The sequence below is a fragment of the Callorhinus ursinus genome, unplaced genomic scaffold (assembly GCF_003265705.2).
Source record: "Callorhinus ursinus isolate GAN/ISIS: 27379988/994484 unplaced genomic scaffold, GSC_fseal_2.0 scaffold58, whole genome shotgun sequence".
Taxonomy (NCBI): domain Eukaryota; kingdom Metazoa; phylum Chordata; class Mammalia; order Carnivora; family Otariidae; genus Callorhinus; species Callorhinus ursinus.
Window position 1 is genome coordinate 8,031,301 of NW_027397120.1, and position 23,016 is coordinate 8,054,316.

A 23,016-nucleotide genomic window follows, 5' to 3' on the forward strand; every position below is an offset into this window, starting at 1 on the left:
CAATGGGTGGCGAGGGCGTCCCGAGGGCGGGGCGGAAGCCGCGTCTTAGGCTCTGTGACGCGCCACCGTCGCGCTGCTGTGCTGTGGACGACGCGTGTCCCGGGCCGGCGTCGGAAGCCCCGCCAGGTATCCGCGCTATCGCGGAGGGGCCGCGGCTCGGGCCGGGACCGGGGTATCCCAGACGGCGGCCGGCGAGGCGGCCGACGCGGGCGGCCTCGGCCTCGGTCTCGGGTCGGGGGTCCGGGGAGGCACCCGCCGAGGGGGCGCGCTGGGCCTCAGCCGGGGGGCAGGCTCCGCCTCTGCGGCCGTTTTACGCGGCTGGCGGCGGGCACTGCGGGGCCGGGGGCAGCGGGCGGACGCGCAGCCTCGGCGGGCGGGGCACGCGGCGCATCCCGGTCCGGAGCGGCGGGCGGCCGAGGGAGGCAGGAGGCAGAGAGAGGCTGAGGATGTGGCACCTCCGCCTGCCAGAGCAGGCGGAGCCGGGCGGGTCCTCGGCCCTCCGCCCTCCCGGCCCGCGGCCCCCCAGCGCTCCGGGGTCTCTGCGCCTTCGCTGCGCGCCTTCGGGTTCGCGAGAAGGTGTTGGGGCGCTGGCGTCTGGGGAGGAGGCTTCGGGCACCGCGGGCACCCTGGGCTCCTGAGGTCTACCAGAAGGGTGCATTCTGGATTTGGGGGAACTGCTCAGTAAACGGTGGCTTTTGTAATGGGGCGGAGGGCGCCGATGGACCCTTGAAAAGGGTTCGAATCCTTTCGGGTAGTGCCTGGGCCCTGCCTCCAACCTGCTTATCTCTCCCCTCCCCCAACATCGTTTTTCCCTCCCGTCTTTGTCCAAATAAAAACTTAACAGAAGTAGAGCCTTATCTACAGTAACGTGCAGACTAATTGGATGGTGTCAAGGGATTGGGGCCAACAGGCTTTCAGCATGAAGACTTCATCCGTAGAGTTCTTTGTCAACAGTGCATTCTGGTTGAAATCAGTGGGGCACTTGTTCTCAGGAACCTGTGGCCTCCACCTTTTGTAACTCTTACCTTCTTGGTTTCAGTTTTACCTCTTTGATGAGGTGATAAATTAAGGGAGAAAAGCAGGAGTGAGTTTGAAATGAATTGGCTTTAATAAATTACTAATCTGTAATTTTCTCAATTCTAAATCTCTTCTTTGGGTTTGTAAGAGTTTCTGTAGGTAAACTGGTTCTCTCAGTTTGAACCTGAAAGTGTTCTTTATGTAATCCAATTTCTTTATCTTACCTATTTGAAATAAACAACAGATTTCTTTCTTAGAATATCTTGGTTTCATCTTCAGAGAATCTAGTTCTGGATTGTGAAAGTAGAGTCTCTCTCTCTCTCTCTCTTTTTTTTTTTTTTTAAAGATTTTATTTATTTATTTGAGAGAGAGCGTGCGAGGAGAGATACGAGAGTACAAGCAGGGAGGAGAGGGAGAAGCAAGCTCCCTGCTGAGCAAGGAGCCCTGCACAGGGCTTGATCCCAGGGCCCTGGGATCATGACCTGAGCCTAAGGCAGACGCTCAATGACTCAGCCACCCAGGCGCCCCTTGTTTTTTTTTTTTTTTATATGAAGCATTTTTAAAAATGTTAATTCCAGTGTAGTTAAAAGTGTTACGTTAATTTCAGGTGTACAATGTGGTGATTCAACAGTTGCATATATTAACACTCATCAAGATAAATATACTTAAAAAAAGATTTTATTTATTTATTTGAATGAGGTGGGGAGAGGGTCAGAGGGAGAAGCAGACTCTCTGCTGAGCAGGGAGCCTGATGCGGGGCTCCATCCTGGGACCCTGAGATCATGACCTGAGCTGAAGGCAGCCTCTTAACCAACTGAGCCACCCAGGCACCCCTGAATCTCATATATTTTAAAATAGAGAGGAATTGGGGTGTCTGCATGGCTCGGTCAGTTAGGCAGATCTTGATCTCAGGGTCGTGAGTTCAAGCCCCCCTTGTGCTCTGCACTGGGCGCCGAGCCTACTTAAAAAAAAAAAAAAAAGTAGGAATGGACCAAATTTTGGAGGTGTGTGGAGGGTGTGGTCTGGCAGAGCCAGTCCTTTTTCAATAGTAATGGTTAAGATGTGCCAATGACGCACTTGAGTTGAATTTTAGCCAGATTACATACAAAAAAAAGAAAAACCCACAAATTTTTGTTGGTAGAACTTTAAAAAAAAAGACTATATTTGTGAATGGTTACCTCAAGAAAAGTAAATATTTGACCGATACAGGAAAGCCAAATTTACTCCACAAGTTGAATATTTTAAGTGGCTTTTTTTTTTTAAGCTTTTATTTATTTGAGAAAGAGAGCGAGCGAGAGAAAGTATGAGCCAGGGGCGCAGGGGGGGAGAGGGCAGAGAGAGAAGCAGACTCCCCAATAAGCAGGGAGCCCGACCCCGGGCTCGATCCCAGGACTCTGGGACCATGACCCGGGCCAAAGGCAGACGGTTAACAGACTGAGCCACCCAGGTGCCCTTAAGTGGCTTTTTTGATGAACTTCTGCTGGTTTTTCTTAGAGTTATTTAAAAAAACTTGTATTTCATAGTGCATGCTAAATTAAATTAACTCTTCAAAATGCAGCCTTTTATGGAAATTCTATTTTAGGTATGTTTTCATGTAGACAGGATGGATTAGATAGATGGGAGTAATAACTTGAAGAAGGGCTTTGTGAATTATGTAGATTACTGAAAACAATGATAAAATTTTTCCTGTGGGTAGCAGCTTGTCTGTCCTGTCGTGTGTCGTCCCCCCCCCGCCCCGCACCTGAGTGTGGGGCTTGGTTAAAGGCAAGACAACAGCCTGGACTGGTCAGGCTTACACATACTATTTAGACTCTTGAAGACCATTAAATTTAATGAAGTGCACTTTTTAAAAAAAGTTTTTATTTAAATTCCAGTAAGTTAACGTACAGTGTAGTTTTTTATTTTTTTTAAATATTTATTTATTTGAGAGAGAGAGAATGAGAGATAGAGAGCACGAGAGGGAAGAGGGTCAGAGGGAGAAGCAGACTCCCCGCTGAGCAGGGAGCCCGATGTGGGACTCGATCCCGGGACTCCAGGATCACGACCTGAGCCGAAGGCAGTCGCTTAACCAACTGAGCCACCCAGGCGCCCCAGTGTAGTTTTTTAAAAAATTTTTAATAAGATTTTATTTATTTATTTGAGAGAGAGAGAGCACAAGCAGGAGGAGCCTCAGAGAGAGAGGGAGAAGCAGGCTCCCTGCTGACCCGGGAGCCCAATGCGGGGCTCGATCCCAGGACCCTGGGATCATGACCTGAGCCAGAGGCAGACACCCAACTGACTGAGCCACCCAGGCGCCTGCAGAAGGTTCTTTAATAGAAATATGCGTACAGATTCTGGTTACATCATCACACATCCAACTGCAGGACTTTTTCCAGTTGAATATCCAGAGGTCATCTTTAAAAGCCTTAAGAATGAGTGTTAGTAATGTTTGAATGTTACGTTTTGTAAGTTGTTATAACTTCTTGTATAAGATGAAGACTGTTGAATTTAGATAATTTCAAAAACTCCTTTCACTTGCAACACTATATCAACCTGTTAATGAACTTAAAACATGCTGGCTGGCTCAGTTGATAGAGCATGTGATGCTTGATCTTGGGGTTTTGAGTTTAAGCCCCACCGTTTGGAGTAGAGCTTACTTAAAAAAAAAATGCTAGTTAAGAGAGTTCTTAGTATTTTTTTTAATACCTCAGTTTGTTTTCGTAGTGCCTCCCTGCATGGTTCTAGTCACAGAGCTGCAGACCTTGATAGCAAAATCATTAGAGAGAGTAGTTTTTATTTTAGAATTTGACCCTCTCTCATACAAATGAACTTCTAGACCTACTTGTTGTAATCCAGGCTGCACTTCCTAGGGGAAATGTCCTCTGCCTTTCTTTTAACCACAGACCGTTTTCTCAGAGCTTCTCAAACACTTCTTTTCCCCTTAGTTTTGTTTTATATGTTGCCTAAGCTTTTTCTCTGTCGAATGTGACAACCTAGGCAGACATTCAGCTTCATTTGTAACAATTCTTTTTCTGATTATAAATGTGGGAAGTAGAAAGGTAATCACAGTGAACATTTTTGTGCCTTTCCAGGTAGTTTTCCCTTACATTACTTTTTTTTTTTTAAAGATTTTATTTATTTATTTGAGAGAGAGAATGAGAGATAGAGAGCACGAGAGGGAAGAGGGTCAGAGGGAGAAGCAGACTCCCTGCTGAGCAGGGAGCCCGACATGGGACTCGATCCCGGGACTCCAGGATCATGACCTGAGCCGAAGGCAGTCGCTTAACCAACTGAGCCACCCAGGCGCCCCTACTTCTTTATTTATAATCTTGAACGTATTGTATATGTTTTTTTTTTCACGTAAACACATCCTAAAACACCTCTCCGTGTTGTTATACTATAATTATTTTAAGTGACAGCCCGTTGTTATGTATGTGATTATGTCGATCCATTCTCCTACTGTTGAACATCTTTTATGCGTGAATGTTTCTCCACATTCCTGACTATTTATGATAGGATCTTAGGAGTGAAATTACTGGTCTAAGAGTACAAACCCTTCTAAGGCTGTGAAAAGGGCTATAGTTCTTTTATTTCTTTCTTTAAAGATTTTATTTATTTATTTGAGAGAGAGAGGGAGAGCACAAGCAGGGGGAGCAGCAGAAGGAGAGGGAGAATCAGGCTCTTTGCTGAGCAGGGAGCCCGATGTAGGCTCGACCCCAGGACACTTGGATCATGACCTGAGCTGAAAGCAGATGCTTAACTGACTGAGCCACCCAGGCACCCCTACGGTTCTTTTCAAAAAGGGTTTTAGTTCAGAGTACCACCATGGAATGCTGTGTTTTATTGCTAATTTGATCAAGGCAGAAATTGTTAATTTTTTAGTTGGTCGAACAGAGCATTAATTCTTACTGTGTAGAGCATAAAAGGCCAAGAAATAAAGTTAAAATCCATGTTTTAGACTTCACAGTAGTATTTTGGGGGAAGTTCTGTCTCATTTTATATAGCTAGACCTTGCATTTTGCTAGCCACTGTCCCCTGTCTGCTAGTTCCTATATATCGTGCCTCCCCCAGATAAAACCTGGTGAGAGCTAGGGACCTTCTCCTTAGGAGAATGCACTTGTGCGTACGATTCTGCATTTTATTTCAGGAGTTACTGGATCCTCTGAACACCATCCCTGCATCTCAGATTAAAAATCCGTATTCTCATCTGAACTGTGGGAAGAAAGGATAGTTGGTGAGTTTGGGCAAACGGAGTGCTGGATTTTGTTTAGTAACTGTGAATTCCTGAACATACTGGATTTACCATGTCGTGCCAAGCTGAAAGGGAAGTAAGCCAAGCTCCAAGGATTAAGTTTTTACTAATTTGGCAGCTCAAATTGAGTGCTAGGAGGTTGTGTCATTTGATTGTCATTCATAGAACTCTGTCTAAACATGACTTAAGTACTCTTTTTAAAAAATAAGTATAGACAAAAAAATATAGATGTAGTAAGTATGCTTAGTGTTTGTCAACTTAAAAAAAATTATTAATTTGAGAGAGAGAGGGCGCACCTCCCTTTGAATGAAGGGGGAGGAGCAGAGGGGGAGGGAGAGGGACAAGCAGACTCCTTGCTGAGTGCAGAGCACCACCCCTGAGATCATGACCTGAGCCAAACCAAGAGTCCAAAGTTTAACCAACTGAGCCACCCAGGTGCCCCTGGCAACTTTTAAGATTCTGTTTTTTTATTTGAGAGGGAGAGTGCAGAGAGAGAGAGAGAGAGAGAGAGAGAATGCAAGAGCGAAGGGGTTGGGGGGCGTGTGGTGGCAGAGGGAGAGGGAGAAGCAGGCTCCCCACCGAGCAGGGAGCCCGATGTGTGGCCCGACCCCCCTCCTTCTCTGATTTGGTCTGCGTACTAAGGGGACTGCCCATTTGAAAGGATCTGGCCCCACAGCAGTCCCTTTGTAACAGGTGCTCAGTCCACAAGATCAGGTGCCACCTCTCTAGCCCCTCTGCTGTGCAGCCTTGCCTGACTCCCCCAGAGTGAGTTCCTTGTCCTTGATATACTCTCAGTACTGATGACTTAGAAAAAGTATGTGTGCTTAGTAAAGAATGCTCGAGTGGCACAGAAAGGTGTAAGTGCGAGTCGGGGCCCCTGACCTCCCGTCCAGAGTTTTTCTTGATTTTCTTACCTCTTCTCTTGGGCTCCTTGCCTGTAGTACTTTGTGCACATCCTGCTGTAGTCCTTGTCAGGTTTGACTCTAAACAGGTATGTGCGTATTTCCCTTAAGCTTCCCCGGGCAAGGACTGGGTCTTTGTTCTCCCTCATTTTCTTGATTCTTTGGCGGACTTTGGTAAATGCTCAACACATGATAAGCCGACATACACTGACTCCGGGAAGACTTTTACTCTTACTGCCTTCTCTTCTTTTTGAACAGGTGGGTGGTATTCCTACTTGAAGGACACGATGTTTTCCAGACTAGCTCATCTGCAGACCATTGCTGTGCTTCGGCGTGGAGTTCATTCCTCAGTGGCTTTTGCTACGTCTGTTGCGACTAAAAAGACAATCCAAGGCCCTCCATCTTCCGATTACATTTTTGAGCGAGAATCTAAATATGGTGCACACAACTATCATCCTTTACCTGTAGCCCTGGAGAGAGGAAAAGGTACATTTTTGAATTAATCCAATGCCCCTTCTCCCTTTTGCTTGAAACCTTTTATAAAAATTGTTTTTAAGTTTTCTCAGTATACATTTTTCCAGATGCATTTAATTTCTATATTGCAGATATAGTTAATTCAACATTTATTGAGTATCTAGTGCTTGCAGTCTTAGGTCCGGGGGGAAATACAAAGATGAACTCATTGTCTTTACCATTATGGACCTTGCCAGGAGGGAATGTGAGATACATAAGGAAAGTACTATAATAGTGCTGTCGTTTCTTTCCTTTAACTTTTTTTTTTTTTTTAGATTTTATTCATTTATTTGACAGAGAGAGAGACAGCAAGAGAGGGAACACAAGCAGGGGGAGTGGGAGAGGGAGAAGCAGGCTTCCCGCTGAGCAGGGAGCCCGATGGGGGCTCAATCCCAGGACCCTGGGATCATGACCTGAGCCAAAGGCAGACGCTCAACGACCGAGCCACCCAGGCACCCCTCTTTCCTTTAACTTTTATTTTGGCATAATTTTAGGCTTAAATAAAAGTTGCAATTATAGTACAAAGAATTTTCTTTTTGTTTTTTAAAGATTTATTTATTTATTTGAGAGAGAGAGAGAGAGAGAGAAAGAGAGAAAGCCAGAGAGAGCACAAGCTGGGGGAGGGGCAGAGGGAGAGGGAGAAGCAGACTCTCTGCTGAGCAGGGAGCCCAACTCAGGATTCAATCCCAGGACCCCTCAATCCCAGGACCCCGGGATGATGACCTGAGCTGAAGGCAGATGCTCAACTGACTGAGCCACCAGGCACCCAAAGAATTTTCTATTACTCTTCACCCAGATTGATTGATTGATTGATTTCTTTCTTTTCACTCAGATTTCTTTCTTTTTTTTATAAAGGTTCTATTTATTTATTTGACACAGACAGAGAGTACAAGCAGGGGGAGCAGCAGAGGGAGAGGGAGAAGCAGACGTGGGACTCGATCCCAGGACCCCGGGATCATGACCTGAGCCAAAGGCAGACGCTTAATGACTGAGCCACCCAGGCGCCTTCATGCAGATTTCTTGAGTGCTACCATTTTACCACATTTACTTTATCATTTTCTCTACACACACACACATGCGCGCGCGCGCACGCACGCACGCACACACGTGCTACGTTTTTTCCCTGAACTGTTTGAGAGGAAGTTGCAGACATGTGATGCCTCTTTACACCTAAATACTTAGTGTGTCTTTCCTGAAATACAGGACTTTTCTCAAACAATAGTGTAATTGTCAAGATAGGGAAATTAACGTTGATACGGCACCATTATCTAATCTACAGACCTGATCCAGATTTCATTTGTTGTCCTAGTGTAAAAGGAAAATCTCAGATCATGGGTTACATTCAGTTTTCAGGTCTGTTTAGTTTTCTTTAATCCAGAGCAGTTCCTCAGTCTTTCTTTGTCTTCTTGATCTTGATGTTTTTGAATAGTACAGGTCAATAATTTTGTAGAATGAACCTCAGTTTGGAGTTGGCTGGTAAGGTAGTGACTGCCAGCCTTCTTCACTACAAAGATACTATTTTGTCCTTTTGAATATCTTGTGGGTACATGATTTGAGACTCTGCAAACTTTTACTCACACTTTTAACATCCATTAATTATCCTCTACCTGAATAAATGATTACTGATATTTGCCAAGTGGTGATTTAATGCACATTTTGAAATAACAGCCTTAACCTAATAAAACCAAAGTTTATTTCTTAGCTTTGGGCCAGAAGATGGTGTATAAGAGTATTAAAACATCTTTATCATTTTGCTGTATTTTTATTTAGGACCAGCACTGTAATCTAGATTTTGAAGAAATGAAAATCTAGACTTCTATGTTATGAATTTGGAAACTGTTTGTAAAAATATTCCTGTACTAGCAGAGTGTGGGTTCTGGAATCTGAGTGCCTGGGGTCAAGTCCTGTTCTGTATGTGCCAGCTTGGGCTAATTCTAAATCCAAGCATCTCTTTCCATATCTTTGTACTGTAGGATGGTAATACTTTCAGGGGTGTTTTGTTTTGTTTTTTAAATAGGGTTTTTTTGATGAGATAAGATACAGAAGTACCTAACACAGTATGTTAAGTACATGGTAAAAGTTAGCTGGTAAGCTACCCAGTACATTTTTAAAATCTATAGCCAATTAAAAAAAATTTTTTTTAAGCATACATAACTTAAAATTTACCATTTTTATCGTTGAGTTCAGTACCACTAAATACATAAACAGTATTGTAGAACTATCACCTCTAGCTAGTCCTGGGACTTTATTACCCCCAAAGGGCCCCCATACCTATTAAACAGTCACTCTACAGTCTCTCCTCTCCCTAAAACCCCGGCAGCCACTAACCTGCATTCCGTCTCTGTGGATTTGCCTGTTCTGGATATTTCATATAAATGGAATGGCTGCAACACATGGTCTTTTGTGTCTGGCTTCTCTGACTTAGTGTAATGTTTTCAAGGCTCACCCATGTAGCATGTGTTAGTACTCCATTGCTTTTTATGGTTGAATAATATTTCATCATATGGATGGACCACATTTTGTTTATCCATTCATTAGTTGATGGACATTTGAGTTGTTTCCACCTTTTGACTGTTGTGAATGGTGCTGCTATGAGCATTTGTGTACAAATTTTTGTTTGAACACATGTCTTCCACTTTTTTGGGGTGTATACCTGGGTGTGGAATTGCTTGGTTAGATGGTAACTTTATGTGTGACTTGCTGAGGGGGTGCCCAGCTGTTTTCTACAGCTGCTGCACCATTTTAAAATATACATGAGTTGCAGTTTCTAGTGATACATGAGTTCCAGTTTCTCCTTGTCCTTGCCAACGCTTGTTTTCTTCCTCCCTCCCTCCCTCCCTCTCTCTCTCTCTTTCTTTCTTACAACCATCCTTATGAGTGTAGAATGCTATCATTGAGATTTTGATTTGCATTTCTGTAGTGATAGAGATATTGAGCATCTTTTCATGTGCTTTTTGGTCATTTGTATATCTTGTTTGGAGAAATGTCCATTCATGTTCTTTGCCCATTTTTGAATTTTTTTTTAAAGATTTTATTTATGGGCGCCTGGGTGGCTCAGTTGGTTAAGCGACTGCCTTCGGCTCAGGTCATGATCCTGGAGTCCCGGGATCGAGTCCCGCATCGGACTTCCTGCTCAGCAGGGAGTCTGCTTCTCCCTCTGACCCTCTTCCCTCTCGTGCTTTCTATCTCTCATTCTCTCTCTCTCTCAAATAAATAAATAAAATCTTAAAAAAAAAAGGTTTTATTTATTAGAGAGAGCAAGAGAGAGAGAGAGGGAACACGAGTGGGGGCGCAGAGGGAGAGGGAGAAGCAGACTCCCTGCTGAGCAGGGAGCCCGATGATGCTGGGCTCAATCCCGGGACTCCAGGATCATGATCTGAGCTGAAGGCAGCCGCTTAACCGACTGAACCACCCAGGCGCCCCTGAATTGGGTTGTTTGTTAGAGTTGTGTTTTGGATAGTAGATCCTTAGTAGATAGGTTTGTGATTTGGAAATATATTTTCTCATTCTGTTGATAGTTACAGTCAACTAATCATGATTTTTTTTTAACTAATCATGATTTTTATGTTATGTATAATTTTGCTTTTAAATTCCAAATGCCAGTTTTCTAGGAGTGAGGGTTTCACTCCAGAGTTTATAAACCTTTTCATGTTATTATGTTCTTGCTAAAGGTGTAATTTCAAGCTGGACAAATAAAATATAATTCCTTATAAACCAGATTATTTATAACCAACCAGACTATGCTTGAGCTAAAACATGCCTTAACCACAATTCTGTATTAAGTAAAGGTTCATGTGTAGGTATTCAGAAGGCTTGCCAACAGTCTTAATCTTTGAACTTTATGTAACTCAGTGATTTGCTAAAATAACTCTCTTTATATATTTAGGTATTTATGTATGGGATGTAGAAGGCAGAAAATACTTTGACTTCCTGAGTGCTTACAGTGCTGTCAACCAAGGGCATTGCCATCCAAAGATTGTGAATGCTCTGAAAAGTCAAGCAGACAAACTGACCTTAACATCCAGGGCTTTCTATAATAATGTGCTTGGTGAATACGAAGAGTATATTACTAAACTTTTCAACTACCACAAAGTTCTTCCTATGAATACAGGTAAAATATTTCCTTTTTACGTTAAATAGCCAAGAAAACAATCTTACTACTTTTTGATGATTTAAGATTTTTTTTTAACTGAAAAAATTTCTTTCTTGATAGGAGTGGAGGCTGGAGAGACCGCTTGCAAACTTGCTCGTAGGTGGGGATATACTGTTAAGGGTATCCCAAAGTACAAAGCAAAGATTGTTTTTGCAGGTATGTGAAATTCAACATTAGCCTTTGTGATGTCATCATACGATGTCATATTTCAATTTACTGATGGACTATTTCCGGTGTGTTTGCCTCCTCTGCTATATATTATTTGCTAAATGTTTCATAAAAATTGAGAGATTTCCTCTTTTGGGGTTATTTCCAATATTTCTACATAAATGGGATTTTTCTCTGCTAAGTAACTCCCTACTCCTCACTCCCTAAAATGAATGACTGTATGATTTATTTATCATCTGTTTATTGGATTTTTTTCCTAGCAGGTTTCTCATTAAGTAGATGGTCTTTACCAGTAGAGCATTTTTTAAAAAATTTTTTTAATTTTTATTTTTTTTTAAGATTTTATTTATTTATTTGAGAGAGAGAGAATGAGAGATAGAGAGCACGAGAGGGAAGAGGGTCAGAGGGAGAAGCAGACTCCCTGCTGAGCAGGGAGCCCGATGCGGGACTGGATCCCGGGACTCCAGGATCATGACCTGAACCGAAGGCAGTCGCTTAACCAACTGAGCCACCCAGGCGGGTTGTTGAGGTTGGGTTGTGTTAGAATGGGGCCCGTGTCCTCGGTGTGATATGGAGTTTGAATCTTAGTATTTGATGTGTTATTGTATCATGTTCTCAGAAACTGTTGCAAGAGGAGGGCTGGAGTTGCCCTGGATAGGTTTCTGGGAATGGTTGAGAGGAATGACTTGGATACTGATTCGGGAGACGAACAGTTACTTCAGATGATGGAATCTGACCTTTGTCCTCCGTACCCACCCTGTATTGGCATCTTATTTATTTAAATTTTGCTTTTATTTTTTGACATACCAAAAGATGTATGTAATTGATGTAGACAACTTGCTGAGCTCGGAGATAGGTGTTCACCCATGAAACCACCATGACAATCTATGCCGCTACCCTTTCCACCACCTCCAAACGTTTCCTTTGTTCTCTTATTTATTATTACTAGTTGTACTTTTTATTCGTTTTTTTAATTGAAGTATAATTACCATACAGTGTCCTAGTAGTTGCAGGTATACAATGTAGTGATTCAGCAATTCTGTACATTCCTCTGCGCATTGTGATAAGTGTGCTCTTGATGCCCTTTATTTCACCCATACCCCCACCCACCTCCTCTCTGGGAACCACAAGTTTGTCCTCTGCATGATATAATCTGACTCTTGGAATCTTTCTAATGATGTTCAGTTGATGGGTTCTGCCTTTTTAATAAAGTTTTGATTTTAATTTTTAAAAACATAAAGTATGGATAAATTTGTCATTGCACATGGTCAAAATGCATTCTTTCAGTAGTTGAAATTGTTAAATATGCTGATGGCCAGGTGTAGTTGGTATTTGGGGGTGACAAATTAACTATTCGCAAAGAAGAAATCTTTGCTCAGCTCTGTGACCTGCCATTTTAGAATCTTGTGCCTTAGTAGTAGGACGGCATAACATAACTGTTTTCTTGCAAACAAAAATGGCATTTCTGGTGATTTTCATTCTTACAGACTGTATTAGTCTCTTACATATTAGCCAAACGGTGCAAAGGTGTTTTCACCTGAGTATTGAAAGCAGTTGGTGAGTCAGTGGGGTAGAGACAGAGAAGACTGTTCCCGGGCGCCTGGGTGGCTCAGTCGGTTAAGCGTCTGCCTTTGGCTTGGGTCATGATCCCGGAGTCCCGGGATCGAGTCCCACATCGGGCTCCTTGCTGAGCGGGGAGCCTGCTTCTCCCTCTGACCCTCCCCCCTCTCATGTACTCTCTCTCTCTCTCATTCTCGCTCTCTCAAACAAACAAATAAATAAATCTTAAAAAAAAAAAAAAAAGAAAAAAAAAAAAAAAAGACTGTTCCCAACTGAAATCCCCCCCCCCCCCCCCCCCCCGCAGAGTAAGCCACAGAGGAGGAGACTTCCTGAGGCTGCGTGGGGGAGAGCAGTTAGGCTCCTGGGCTGACTGGTGCATTTTCTTTTCTTTCTCTCTCTCTTTTTTTTTTTAGAGAGAGTGCACTTGCTGAGGCAGGGGGAGGGGCAGAGGGAGGAGAGAGAGAGAATCTTAAGCAGGCTTCATGCCCAGTGCAGAGCCCGTTGTGGGGCTCAGTCCCACAACCCTGAGATCATGACCTGAACCAAAACCAACAGTTGGACACTTAACTGACTGAGCCACCCGGGCGCCTCTGGTGCACTTTCTCTTACACAAGCCTGCTCAAAATCAATGTGCTGTGACTGGTGGACAAGGAGAGTGGGGATCACTCATAGTGAGAGATCCTTTGCAAGAGTAGTGTTTAGGGACGCTTTAAGCCAAAACGCAGTAATTCAGTACTGGGTTAATTGAGTTGGTGCTCGTAGAGGCGGTAGAAAGCTATTAAAAAAAAAAAAAAGTAGGGGAACCCCCAAGCCTCTCTGTTATTCTACATTGTTTCTTTCCTTGCTTGAATGTAACCAGTTCAAATTATCTTAAGCATTTGCTTTACTCTGATTCAGGTTATGGTGTTTCTTCCCTCTAGCTTTTAAGCAAGCTCCATGAAGGCCACTCTGTCCCCAACACCAAAGACAGTGCCCCACATAGTGGGGCCTCAGATTTCTTAATGAACTAAATTAATGGGTAAAAAGATGTTTCTGAACAAAGAACAATGTTAGTCATTTAGCTCAAAAAAGATTGTAATACCAAGGAAGGCAAAATTGAAAGTGTTTAGATTGCCTGAGGATGTTTTCTGCAAATGAAATTTTATTTTATTTTAATTAATTAATTTTTAAAAAAGATTTTATATATTTATTTGACAGAGACACAGCAAGAGAGCAGGGGGAGTGGGAGAGGGAGAAGCAGGCTTCCTGCCGAGCAGGGAACCTGACGTGGGGCTCACTCCCAGGACCCTGGGATCATGACCCAAGCCAAAGGCAGACGCTTAACGACTGAGCCACCCAGGCGCCCCTGAAATTTTTTTCAAATTTTTTTATTAACATATAATGTATTATTTGTTTCAGAGGTACAGGTCTGTGATTCATCAGTCTTACACAATTCACAGCGCTCACCATAATACCTACCCTCCCCAGTGTCCATCACCCACCCCATCCCTCCCACCGACCTCCACTCCAGCAGCCCTCAGTTTGTTTCCTGAGATTAAGAGTCTCTTATAGTTTGTCTCCCTCTCTGGTTTCATCTTGTTTCATTTTTCCCTCCCTTCCCCTATAATCCTCTGTCTTGCTTCTCAAATTCCTCATATCAGTGAGATCATATGATATTTGTCTTTCTCTGATGGACTTATTTCGCTCAGCATAATACCCTCTAATTCCATCCCTGTCGTTGTAAATGGCAAGATTTCATTTTTTGATGGCTGCATAATATTCCATTATATATATATCTCACATCTTTATCCATTCATCTGCAAATGAAATTTAAAGTTCATTCTGTAGTATTGGGTGTTTAAAAGGAAAATACTAATTCTCTGTAAAGAATATTCTTTTTCTCTTATTGCTATTAATTCACTGTGTCTAGAAAAACATATGTTGAATGCCTCAGTTGTTAGGGTTTGGGATTATTGAAAGAAAAGACAAGTATTTACCCTCTGGGGCTCTAGATTACAGTCGGAGATTCAGTAGAGAAGTGCCTATAATAGCAATTGCAAGGCCAGGCCTTGGTGGTTGTGTGAGCCATGGTGTTTAATATCAGTGTTTTTTTTTTTTTTCTAATATCAGGTTTTATTTTAACAAATGAAAGCTCACTGGAGGCTCTGTAAAGCAAAACTTCATTTTTTAAAAAAATCAAACCAACTGAGCCACCCAGGCGCCCTAAAAAGAAATCAAACTTCTTAAGGTATTTTTTGGGGACAGTGCTTATTAAGTTTGGGGGCTTGAAATAATCTCTGTTTATTTTTCTTTTTCAGCTGGAAACTTCTGGGGGAGAACATTGTCAGCTATCTCCAGTTCCACAGACCCAAGCAGTTATGATGGTTTTGGACCATTTATGCCAGGTTTTGAAATCATTCCATATAATGATCTGCCTGCTCTTGAGGTACTGCACTTAGCCTCACAGTGCTTTAGCTCAGAGTAAATAGAAATTAAATTTGTTGAATGTATGAATTGAAAATAGATATGGGACTGTAATGAATGTCTGTCTAACATAAGTTGGGCCAAGATTTCAGACTGGTCTCTGTAATGGTCAATTAGTTTTCAGCATGGGGAAGTCAGGTGCCATGGTCTAATCCTGAGAACCAGCTACTTTCCCTTTGTATCCTGCATAAGTAACTTGGATAGTGTATGTTTAATTACTTTATTAGGTAAAATGACTCAGTTTTCAGTTAGCCTTTTAAAATTATGAGTGGAGGACTTGTAAAATAAAAAGATTCACTGAAAATGTCTTTTAAAAAGCTATGTTTTGGGGGCGCCTGGGTGGCTCAGTCAGTTAAGCGTCTGTCTTCTGGCTCAGGTCATGATCCTGGGATTCTGTCCTGGGACTGAGCCCCATGTCGGGCTCCCTGCTCAGTGGGCAGTCTGCTTCTCCCTCTCCCTCTGTTGTTCCCCCTGCTTGTGCTCTCTCTCTGTCAGATGAATAAATAGAATCTTAAGAAAAAAAAAGTAAAAAGCTATGTTTTTTGGTTTTGATAGTACACTTAACTATATATTAGAAAGTAAAGGATATTGGGGAGCCTGGGTGGCTCAACTGTTAAGCGTCTGCCTTCGGCTCAGGTCATGATCCCAGGTCGAGCCCCGCATCAGGCTCCCTGCTCCGCGGGAAGCCTGCTTCTCCCTCTCCCACTCCCCCTGCTTGTGTTCTCTCTCTCATTGTGTGTCTCTCTGTCAAATAAATAAATAAAATCCTTAAAAACAAAAAAGTAAAAAGCTATGTTTTTTAGTTTTTATAGTACATTTAACTATGTATTAGAAAATAAAGGATACTGGGGAGCCTGGGTGGCTCAGTCAGTTGAGCATCTGCCTTCGTCTGCCTTCGGTTCAGGTCGTGATCCCAGGGTGCTGGGATCGAGTCCCCCATCGGGCTCTCTGCTCACTGGAGAGCCTGCTTCTCTCTCTCCCTCTGCCTGTGCTTTGCCTACTTGTGTGCTCGCTTGCTCTCTCTGTCAAATAAATAAGTAAATAAATAAATAAATCTTAAAAAAAATATAGGCTAGAGTAGCTTAAAGCTGGAATATATGGAGCTCTTGGTAACTGGGTGTCAGAAATGTTATACTTCGTGTTTTTTTTTTTTTTTTTAAGATTTACATCCGGGGCGCCTGGGTGGCCGAGTTGTTAAGTATGTGCCTTTGGCTCAGGTCATGATCCCAGGGTCCTGGGATCTCCCACTCCCCCTGCTTGTGTTCCCTCTCTCACTGTCTCTCTGTCAAATAAATACATAAAATCTTTAAAAAAAAGTAAAGATTTACATCCATTCTGAGAGTGAGAGAGAGCGCATGTTGGCAGGGAAAGTTTAAGGGGAGAGGGAAAGAGAGTCCCAAGCAGACTCTGCCTGGAGTGCAGACCCTGATGCATGGGCTTAGTCCCAAGACCTCAGCCATGACCTAAGCCAAAACCAAGAGTCGGATACCGAAGCGCCTGTGCCACCCGGAAATGTTATACTTTGATGTCAGGTATAAGTTAGTACAAAAACTTAATTAGCATACTTAATGTAAAAATATAGGCAGTGTGTGATTTCAGATTTAACTAATTTTTAGCCTATTTAGCCAAATAGGTTAAAAAGGAAGCTACTAAAACATATTCATATCTTTTTGTAGCGTGTTCTTCAGGATCCAAACGTTGCTGCATTCATGGTAGAACCAATTCAGGGTGAGGCGGGCGTCGTCGTTCCAGAGCCCGGTTACCTGATGGGCGTGCGAGAGCTGTGCACCCGGCACCAGGTCGCCCACCTTGCGCCTGCCTACCTCACTCAGGGCTGGGCTGGTAGTGTGGAAGCAAAGATGACATCACCTTTCCACTAGGGGGAAGGTGGAACTTTCTAGTGCGCTCTGTCAGCAGCGGGCACAGAAGCTGACTTTTTACTAGCTCTGGAAAGTGGCCAAGCCTGGGCTCAGGCAGAGCTGCAGACTTCCCCGGGCCCAAGGGTGGTTTCTTCCTCTCCACTCCAGCAGCCTGTGCTGTGGTCCTCCCCAGGCCCCTGGTTGTGTCCCTCTGCTCTCTTCCTCTTCCCACCGAGCTAGTACATATTTAAGAAGTAACTGTTTAAGAAATGTTTGGAATAAGCAAGTGAATTAATCTGTTCCCAGAGAGTAGTTCTATCCAAACCCTGCGGAATAGAGCAGAATGGGCCGCAGGGAGGGAGTGGCCTGACACAGGAGATAATTGTGTGTCTGCAGGATTTCCATAGGATGCTGTTGAACTTAAATCGGTAATTAAAAGGTTCTCACCAATCTGAGGGAATGTCAGAATGACAGATTTGTGTGGGGAAGGGTTCACTGTTTGTCCTGTGGAAACAAAATCAGTAATTAATGTATTCCCTTGTTTTCCAACAGGTTCTGTTTATTGCTGATGAGATACAGACAGGATTGGCCAGAACTGGAAGGTGGCTGGCTGTGGATCATGAAGGGGTCAGACCTGATGTGGTTCTTCTGGGAAAGGCGCTTTCCGGTGGCTTGTACCCTGTAAGTTGAAGGTTCAGCTTCTTTAGTCCCTACTCTTGTGAAGTCTGCCCTTAAGATATTTTTACGTCAGCCAATTGTGACAATGTGCCTTTCCCGTGGCTTGGTTATATGAAGTGCGCTGCAAGGCTCCCTGAACGTGTAATAGAAACATTTTAGCATTCCAGGGGGTCGATCGGCTTAGTTAACTTTACCCGGAGAACTGAGTGTACCTTGGAATTTGCTCCGGCATTTGTTTTGGATGGAAGCATTTTACCCGAAAGTACTTCTGTAGAAGCCTGTGCTTTTTCCCATTGTTCAGAAACCTAGCATTACCAATTGTCTAAAACTGTGACTGATTCATGTAGGGGTTGGGAAAAGAGTAATGTTTTGTTGTAGCTTCGTCCTTGAGTTTACTGTTCAGAGCCAGTCATTGTACTGGATGACAGGTAAAGGGCTCTGAACATAGCGCACGACTGTTGTTTTCTAGGCAGTTAAACCAGGCATTTCACTTTGCAAGTGGAAAGAATTCTAAATTCTGTCATTGCAGAAACCGCTTTCTTCTTGGTTCCGAAATGCTCTTGTTCGGAGCCATCAAAATGTGCCTGACGAGCTCACACTGAGCCCAGGTTATCACCGGTTCGTCCCTGGCAGTTAGGATGAAAGATGCGTAGCCCTTGTTTGTGGAAGCTTCATGTCACATTTAATACCAGCTTCATAAATATTTGCTGAGAGTGGGAACGGTCAGTCCAGAAAATTACTTGGTTGGTCCTGAATTCTCTGTCTTGCAGGTGTCGGCGGTTTTGTGTGACGATGAAATAATGCTGACCATTAAGCCGGGGGAGCACGGGTCCACGTACGGAGGCAACCCGCTGGGCTGCCGAGTGGCCATTGCGGCCCTGGAGGTAACGGCCGATTCAGACCATTTGTCTGGTGTCTGTTTGTCTGGGTGGTGTCGACGTGGCTTTTACGTTTGAGCCCAGGGGCGTAATGAGAAATACAATGATTGCCAAGTATCACAGAACATGAAATCCAGAGGAGGGACTTTAGGGGCAAGGCATTCTCAAAAAGTAATTTAACCTTGGTCTTGTAGACGGGACTCCTGGGGGCTTCCGAGTTGCAGTCACCTGGAGCTTTGGGGCCAGAGGCCCTGGGTGGCTTTCAGAGCTTTTACTCTGTGAGCAGACCTGGCCCACAAGGCCAATTTTTTTTTTTTAAGATTTTGTTTATTTTATTTTGAGAGGAAGTAAGAGAGAGTGCCCAGAGGGAGAGGGAGAAGCAGACTCCCACTGAGCAGGGAGCCCGATGCAGGGCTGGATTCCAGGACCTTGAGATCACCATCTGAACCAAAGGCAGATGCTTAACTGACTGAGCCACCCAGGTGCCCCCCTCCTTTTTTTTTAAAGTGTAGATTTGAACACTTTTGGACTTATGCCTTGGGGACCTACTACAAGGCATAAAATTATGTGATCTCCAAGGATGGACTTTTTAGGGAAAAAAGTAAATGAACCTGTAGTTTAAAAATTAAAGTATATTCAGTCCATTGATTTATTCAACTAATAAGATATCAGTTACATTAAATTTTCATTCTTATTTTGCCATGAAATCAGATTGATGATGGATTTGTGACTAAAGCAAGCTCTGTTTGAGCTTGTATATGTTTAACTAGAAACTAAACTGATTGGGCCGCCTGGGTGGCTCAGTCAAACATCTGACTCTTGGTCTCAGCTCAGGTCTTGATCTCAGGGTCGTGAGTTCAAGCCCCACGTTGGGCTCTATGCTGGGTGCGGAGCGTACTTAAAAGAAAAGTGAAACTGGGATAGACTTTGGAAAACAAATGAAAGTTCAGTGACTCTGGTCTTTATCTGATTGTGTTCTTCCTTTGCTTATCGTCCATGTTCCTTTCCAAAGAATGACCTAAACCAGGGCAATCTTAGCACTTGTGTAATTTCTCGTTAAACACAGGTTTTGGAAGAAGAAAACCTGGCCGAAAATGCAGAGAAGATGGGTAATATCCTGAGGAATGAGCTCATGAAGCTGCCGTCTGACATCGTCACAGCTGTCAGGGGGAAAGGATTGCTAAATGCTATTGTTATTCGGGAAACCAAAGGTACGGATGTGAACATTTTACTCCAGATGTTATTTTTATGGGAAGGACTGAAACACTTGTGTTATTTTATCTGGTTGTTGGGTTCCCCTGTTTGAAGTTGTTGACTAGGTCTGTTAGGCAGAGTCTCATCTGACTTCTGTTAATGGCCTGTGGAAATAGAGCCCTTTCCTCCAGGAAGGACTGAACTACTCTGCGACGTCACTTATTGTTCTGTCTTGGGCTTGTGACGCAGCATTTGGTGTCCAGTTACTTGCTGCCACAGCCTGCACATGGCATTTCCCGGGAAGCTTCCTGTTCGCTGTCTTCCCCGCCTCCCTGCAGGACTTGGTATGACAGTGAAGGTGGCAGGAGTAGCAGTCGGAGCGACGCGTGACAGTGATGGCGGTGACCGGAGTACCCCCCCCCCGCCACTTGCTGAGTGTGGGCTGTCTCAGTACATCATCTGTACTGGCCCTCAAGGGCTCCTTGCTGGATTTTCCTGTGATAACCCTTCCTTTTAAAGCAGTGATTCCCACCTTGGCAACACTTCAGAATCACCTGAGGAACTTTTCATTTTTATTTTATTTATTTATTTTAGAGAGAGAGCGCGTGCGGCAAGTGGGGGGGCAGAGGGAGAGAGAGAATCTTAAGCAGCGGACTCCACACTGAGCGCAGAGCCCAACATAGGGCTCGAGCCCATGACCCTGAGATCACGACCTGAGCCGAAACCAAGAGTCGGACGCTTAACTGACTGAGCCACCCAGGCACCGCCTGAGGAACTTTTCTGTTTTTTCTTTTTTTAGTTTTTCCCCTGAGGAACTTTTATTATTTTATTATTATTTTTTTAAAGATTTTATTTATTTATTTGACAGAGAGACACAGCCAGAGAGGGAACACAAGCAGGGGGAGTGGGAGAGGGAGAAGCAGGCTTCTCGCGGAGCAGGGAGCCCGATGTGGGGCTCGATCCTAGGACCCTGGGATCATGACCTGAGCCGAAGGCAGACGCTTAACTGACTGAGCCACCCAGGCGCCCCCCTGAGGAACTTTTAAAAACAATCCAAACAGCCTCCCCTCGGAGATTCTGATTTGATGGGTCTGGGCCGGGCCCAGGCATTGGCCGAACCCTTTCGGTGATTCTGACCTGCAGCCAGAGTTGAGAATCATACTCTAAAATGAGGACAGTCTCTTTCCACAAGCTCAGGAGGCAAATCCATCTTAGGAATGTGTAGTGTTCCCTGAGTTTGAGTATTGCTCATTCTCTGCCTGTTAACTTCTCTGTGTCCTGCCCAAATTCTTTTTGCACTGGTTCCTCATAATTAATACGACAGCCTTAGCACATAATTTTTTTGCCTGGTGTTTTTCATTTTTGAAAAACGAATAAGTCTGTATGTCTGATCAGACCATCCAAACCTAGTTATGCACTTGCTGAAAAATAACCTCATTTTTGAGAATAAGAACAAAGTGCTCTTGCAACTCTGAACGTCTTTCTCTAGTAGGCCCTGGGAGTTTTCTTCTGCCAGGTGGCTCTAGCCCATCTGTACTGCAAGGGGATGCTCAAACATTTGTCTTTCATCAGCATGCATGTTTGGCCATTTTTCTTTAGATTATGATGCTTGGAAGGTGTGTCTACGACTTCGAGATAATGGACTCCTGGCCAAGCCGACCCACGGTGACATCATCAGGTTTGCCCCTCCGCTTGTGATCAAAGAGGGTGAGGTTCAGGAGTCGGTGGAGATCGTTAACAAGACCATCCTGTCTTTCTGAGGGGAGGAGCCGTTCCCAGTGGTGCCCTGAGCCGGCTGGAGCCAGCAGTTCTTGTGAGCTCTGTAGCGTTCTTGTACCTCTCTGAGGCATGCGCCACTCCCCGGTGTCTTCACGGACTTTTTTTTAATACACACTTCTTTTTTCAGTTCATGCACAATTGAATGGTATTTATAAACACGCAGTGTGCTGTGTAACACACCTGTAAGAGAATGGAATGGCATCTCTGTATGATTAAGTTTCTTTGTGCGTGTGTTCTTTCTAAGATGAACTCTATCTACCTGTATATAGAGAGCCTTTTCATCAAGCCCTGCAGTATAATTTATATGTTTTTATAGTTTCCTTACTGAACAAATGTTTTGTATTTGAAAAAGTTACATGGGATAGTACATGGAAGACTTGCTTAACCTTATAAAGTTAAATTATAATCATTGAGTTTTAGGAAGGATTAATGGTTAAGCTTATATGAAATACTAGGATTTAAGGAAACCTCATATTGGCCAGCACCAGGGTGTATCCTATAAATGTCATTTTTAGTTAGGAATTAGTGTTTAACATTCCCAAATTATGTTTTAAGTGATACAATTTGTAAGAAAAGTTTATTTTCAGTTTTTCTTTAAATTTAAAGTAAACCCTCTATTTAAGCATCTGTTATGATGGCACTGTCTCTGATTACCTAACATTTTTAAGCTCTTTGAGAATGTTTTTGCTTTCCTGCATCTGTTTTCTAAGAGCATTTCAGCGTCTTTGGTGATAGAAATATAGAAATTATAAAAAGAAAGTCTCTTATTATATACTCCCTTCTCACCTTTGACAATAATTGCTTTTTTCCTGTGCTTATACTGGTATTTACCATTTTTATTAAAGTATCCTCATTATGCATGGTATTGTGCAACTTTTTTTTCTTTTTTTATCTGAACATAGTATTCTGGAGGCTTTTCTATGTCAGTAATTACAAGTTTATCTCAGTCTGTGAGGACTGTCATGTGGATATATTATAATTTCATATTGGGAGACACTTGGGTTGTTTCCAGTTTTTCCTTCTTTAAACAAAGCTTGTGTCTGCTTTATATTTATACAGTCTGTCGTGGAGGAGGTCTCTAGAGGTGGATTGCTGTGTCAAAGGGAATGAACTTTTATTTATTTATTTTTATTTTTAAAGATTTTATTTATTTATTTGACAGAGAGAGAAAGAGCACAAGCAGGGGAAGCAGCAGAGGGAGAGGGAGAAGCAGACTCCCCCCTGAGCAGGGAGCCCGATGCGGGGCTTGATGCCAGGACCCTGGGATCATGACCTCAGCCTAAGGCAGACACTTAACCGACTGAGCCACTCAGGCGCCCCTATTTTTATTTTTTAAAATATTTTATTTCTTTTTTTTTCAGTATTTTATTTATTTATTTGTTTATTTATTTATCTATCAGGGAGAGTGAGAGAGAGAGCACAAGCAGGGGGAGTGGCAGGCAGAGGGAGAAGCAGGCTCCCCACCGAGCAGGGAGCCTGATGCGGGGCTTGATCCCGGGACCCTGGGACCATGACCCGAGCTGAAGGCAGACGGTTAACCAACTGAGCCACCCAGGTGTCCCTAAATATTTTATTTCTAAGTAATCTCTGTACCCAACATGGGGCTCGAACCTACAACCCT

At 43.5% G+C, this 23,016-nt stretch overlaps 1 protein-coding gene across 2 annotated transcripts; it reads left to right on the forward strand.

Moving 5' to 3' along the window:
• The first annotated feature begins 11 nt into the window (after window positions 1-11).
• On the forward strand, window positions 12-22,258 carry OAT (ornithine aminotransferase). Of its 2 annotated transcripts, XM_025880209.2 has the most exons (11): window positions 12-126; window positions 5,144-5,230; window positions 6,409-6,636; window positions 10,550-10,774; window positions 10,877-10,972; window positions 14,842-14,969; window positions 16,684-16,806; window positions 17,419-17,547; window positions 18,315-18,428; window positions 19,489-19,633; window positions 21,216-22,258. In XM_025880209.2, exons 3-11 carry the CDS (start codon window positions 6,438-6,440, stop codon window positions 21,374-21,376), a joined length of 1,320 nt encoding a protein of 439 aa, XP_025735994.1. In that variant the 5' UTR covers window positions 12-126; window positions 5,144-5,230; window positions 6,409-6,437; the 3' UTR covers window positions 21,377-22,258. The 2 variants fall into 2 exon arrangements, with proteins under 2 accessions (XP_025735994.1, XP_025735995.1); XM_025880210.2 differs by lacking the exon at window positions 5,144-5,230 and having other exon boundaries at window positions 51-126.
• Window positions 22,259-23,016: the final 758 nt, after the last annotated feature.

What these genes read in the sequence shown, in the direction of transcription:
- OAT (XM_025880209.2), top strand. Translation starts at nt 6,438, where the DNA reads ATGTTTTCCAGACTAGCTCATCTGCAGACCATTGCTGTGCTTCGGCGT. An exon ending in AGTTCTTCCTATGAATACAG is followed by an intron (nt 10,775 to 10,876) that starts GTAAAATATTTC and finishes CTTTCTTGATAG; the next exon opens with GAGTGGAGGCTGGAGAGACC. An exon ending in TGTTATTCGGGAAACCAAAG is followed by an intron (nt 19,634 to 21,215) that starts GTACGGATGTGA and finishes ATTTTTCTTTAG; the next exon opens with ATTATGATGCTTGGAAGGTG.